Source organism: Gopherus flavomarginatus, chromosome 12 (assembly GCF_025201925.1).
Source record: "Gopherus flavomarginatus isolate rGopFla2 chromosome 12, rGopFla2.mat.asm, whole genome shotgun sequence".
Classification (NCBI taxonomy): domain Eukaryota; kingdom Metazoa; phylum Chordata; order Testudines; family Testudinidae; genus Gopherus; species Gopherus flavomarginatus.
Window position 1 is genome coordinate 13,066,866 of NC_066628.1, and position 3,870 is coordinate 13,070,735.

Here is a 3,870-nt window from a genome sequence, read left to right on the forward strand (position 1 = left end):
TGTGGGGGAGGGGACCAATTCTGCCTTTACACCCCATGCAAACACTCAGGGAGGGAGCTAGTGCCAGGTGTTAGTCAGGATGGGTGACAAGCCATGAGGAATGTCTGTCCTGAGGATATGGATGGGCTGGGGACAGTCATGTCTTGGATGAAATAAGGCAGAACTGGGGCAGCTCACGGAGCCTCAGTGGGAATCTCAGCTGTTTTGTTCATCCCTCAATGGTTTCTGAGTCAGTTTACCTGATTCCTCACCTATGCAGTTCCTGTCAGCATGTCGCTTTTCTCAGAGCCCTGGAGATCCAGGACCCATGACACCTCTCCTTCTTCTAGCTGTGAGATCAGGTCAGGCTCAGGAGTCACAAATCCTACTCAGGGGGGAAAAATAGGGTTAGTGTCACACAAAGGACAATTGGTGCCAACTGGCAAAGGGTTCACTTTTCTATACAAGCAACACTTGCCTCAGAACTGACAAATTCACTACGCGTGATATACCAATTTCATGGTAATTATCCATAAAGGGCAGCATTTGAAGCCTCTACTGAAAGTTTGTATAATTGATACTCATAACCATTGCAAGATGTCATATTTCAGGAATATTTTAACTATACTGAAAATATGCCCTTATGGTTGTAGAGTGAGAGAGACTCAGAGGGCAATAATATACCTCTGTGATGGCCCATTCAAGCGGGAGGGAGTTGTGCCCATCCCTGGTCAGCTGTTGATGTAAGGCTCATTTGTCTACCTTTGCACCAGCCCAGAAAAGTCAATGGACAAACTATAAGCACTGAAGTCACTTGGAAGTGAAAAGAAACGATATGACAGGGAGGGGATTGCTTTGTCTGGGAATAAAGACATAAAGTGACTCAGGATGTCACTGGGTGAAAACAGTCATTCCGCATCCATTCACTGAGGAGAAACCTTGACGAGGGGGCTGCTTTATGACAGACTAGGTCTGAGCCCCTTGGGGCTAGCAACCGCTGCAAAGGACTTTGAACTGTGGGGAAATAATCTACTTTATAGGATGACATTCAATAAGGACAAATGCAAAGTACTCCACTTAGGAAGGAACAATCAGTTGTGTACATACAAAATGGGAAATGACTGCCTAGGAAGGTGTACTATGGAAAGGGATCTGGGGGTCAGAGTGGACCATAAGCTAAATATGAGTCAAGAGTGTAACACTGTGGCAAAAAAAGCAAACATCATTCTGGGATGTATTAGCAGGAGTGTTGTAAGCAAGACATGAGAAGCTCTACTCCACGCTGATTAAGCCTCAACTGGAGTATTGTGTCCAGTTCTGGGCACCACATTTCGGGAAGGAGGTGGACAAACTGGAGAGAGTCCAGAGAAAAACAACAAAAATGATTAAAGGTTTAGAGAATATGGCGTATGAGGGAAGAGATTAAAAATATTGTGTTAGTTTAGTCTGGAAAAGAGAAGACAGAAAGGGGAAACGATAAGAGTTTTCAAGTACAAAAAAGGTTGTTACAAGGAAGAGGGAGAAAAATTGTTCTCTTTAACCTCTGAGGATAGGACATGAAGCAATTGGGCTTAAATTGCAGCAAGGGAGGTTTAGGTTGGAAATTAGGAAAAACTCCCTGTCAGGGTGGTTAAACAGAGTTGTTAAATTGCCTAGGGAGGATGTGGAATCTCCATCATTGGAGATTTTTAAGAGCAGGTTAGACAAACACCTGTCAGGGATTCTTGGTCCTGCCATGAGTGCAGGGGACTGGACTCTCTTTGACCCTTCCAGTCCTATGATTATATAGGTAAAGGAACTGTTGACAAGCATAGGCCCTAGTTTGCATTTTATGCTTTGGTTTTATACATAACCATTTGTGTCCATCTCACACTTGTGTCTAGTTGAATCGCAGTCTTTTCTTAAATAAAATTTCCTTTTGTTTTATGCTAACTGAACTCAAGTGCTGTGTGTGATAAAGGAGCTGTGGGCTAAGGTTAAATTGGTAAACAAGGGCTCAGTGTTCCTCTGGAATTTCTATGGGTATCTAGTAATCAGAGACAGGACACCTCAGGGGGATGCTTGGGCTGACTAGGGTGCATCTTTTAAGCTTCAGGGCAAAGGCAGAGCAGAGTGCTTGAGTGACCAAGAGGCTGGTTACATTAGGTAACTAAACCAGCTAATACAAACAAGAGCCCTTTGTGCTGGAAGCAGGTGGTGACAGGGTGAGAGTGAAGGCATGGCTGCTATGCAATGTTCCTGGGGCACAGGTGACATTTCATGGGAACAGATGGGAAAATGTAAGCAGAGGCCTTTGGGGACAATGAGATGTCTCTTGGGAGTTGTGGTGGACCCCTTGTAAGATTTCAGGGATCTCCATGCATCACTGGATTTAAAGACATTGTGACAGCAGCAATGTTAGACCACTGTCCCATTGCTAAGCATACACAGCTACATCTCTGTGTGCAGTGATTTTGTGTGTGTGAAAGAGAGATGACCAGTAGAGACTGGGTATCAAACCTCAGACATAGCATGTGCTCCTCCTCTGGGTGGATGATAGTGGAACAGTGTTATCGTGCAGGCTGAGTGAACAGGTGCTTGTTGGTGCAAACAGGCACTCCAGGGTTCGGCTCCTCTGACTCAGGTGGTGGTTCAGGGATGTGCCTGATTTTACTGTTTCTGCCCAGCAGCAGGGAAGAAGCTGCCCCAGATCCTGCTCCCACAAATGTACAGAAATGGTTGTGCCTGTGACTTATTCCAGGGACTTTCCTGCTGGTACTAGTTTGACAGCCACCATCTTGGGCGACACACCAGAGACTGAAATGGTGACCTCCAGAGTTAAAGTCAGGAGCTGCTGCAGTTGAACTAAGCCTCTTTATCTGGGGCTAAGGCAGACTGACATCCTCTGTGGGATGGGCATTGGAGAGGAGCTTTAGTACATATTTCCCAGTGGGTTATACTAACACACTAGTGACTATGCTGCAAAGTGTCCTAACAGCACCCACCGCGGGCAGATTCCCCAGAAAGTCTGTATCTTTCTTATCCCTTGGCAACACTTGTCTAATCTGACTAGTCTTGACCTGGGGAAATGGCTCCTTACCCAGTGAGATCAGTGTTTCATAATTCTCCTGCATGACATCCCTGTAGAGGGCTCTCTGACATGGGTCCATCAGAGCCCATTCTTCCTTGGAGAAATACACAGCCACCTGTCTGAAGGTCACCAGACCCTGAAATAACAGCTGCTAGTATTCTGCTCCAATGAAAACCTCAGCAGGTCAGTCCCAGGGACCCTAGATTGTCCCCTCTGCGGTGCCTTTCAATAACAATTGTAGTTCCATCTATAAATTAATTCCTTATACCCGATGGTGACACATTCCATTGCCCATTCTTCCCTTCACAGACCTGTTCCTCTCCTGTCTTTGCTGTAAATTACCCACAGCAGGACTCAGGCCATGGAACTGCCACCATAGCAATATTGCTCTTTGCTTCCCAGCCCCTCACCTCCCTGCTAGAGCTGCTCAGAAAACAGAACTTCCATCCTGCAGGAAATTCTTTTCTTTTCACTGGGGTGAAGCTATGAAATAGCCAAAGTTTGCAGGCAAAGAAAAGTTTAGGAAAAAAAATCTATTTGGAACTGTCAAAATGAAATGTGTTCCTGTTGTTTATTTGAAAAGGAGTTGAAATCACCATTTCCTCACTGAGAACTTCATTTCTGATTGAACTATATATTTTGATAGGAAAATCCAACCAGCTCTCCTTCTTCCCCTTGTGAGCTACAACACCCACATTTAGATCTTTACACAGCTGAGAGGTTCAGCCAGAAATTCACCCATGGCTGGAAGCCATAACAGTAGCTTCTGCCCTGCACAGAGAAGCAAGATTGTGCTTCTTGGGCAGTAGCTCCAGGGCACT

General features: G+C 45.4%; 1 protein-coding gene across 1 annotated transcript; it reads right to left on the reverse strand.

The window, feature by feature from the left end:
• Window positions 1-251: 251 nt before the first annotated feature.
• On the reverse strand, window positions 252-3,668 carry LOC127033154 (zinc finger protein 707-like). The gene is made up of 3 exons (XM_050920958.1): window positions 3,657-3,668; window positions 3,059-3,185; window positions 252-364 (listed from the first exon to the last, which is right to left on the reverse strand). Exons 1-3 carry the CDS (start codon window positions 3,666-3,668, stop codon window positions 252-254), a joined length of 252 nt encoding a protein of 83 aa, XP_050776915.1.
• Between the last annotated feature and the right edge of the window lie 202 nt (window positions 3,669-3,870).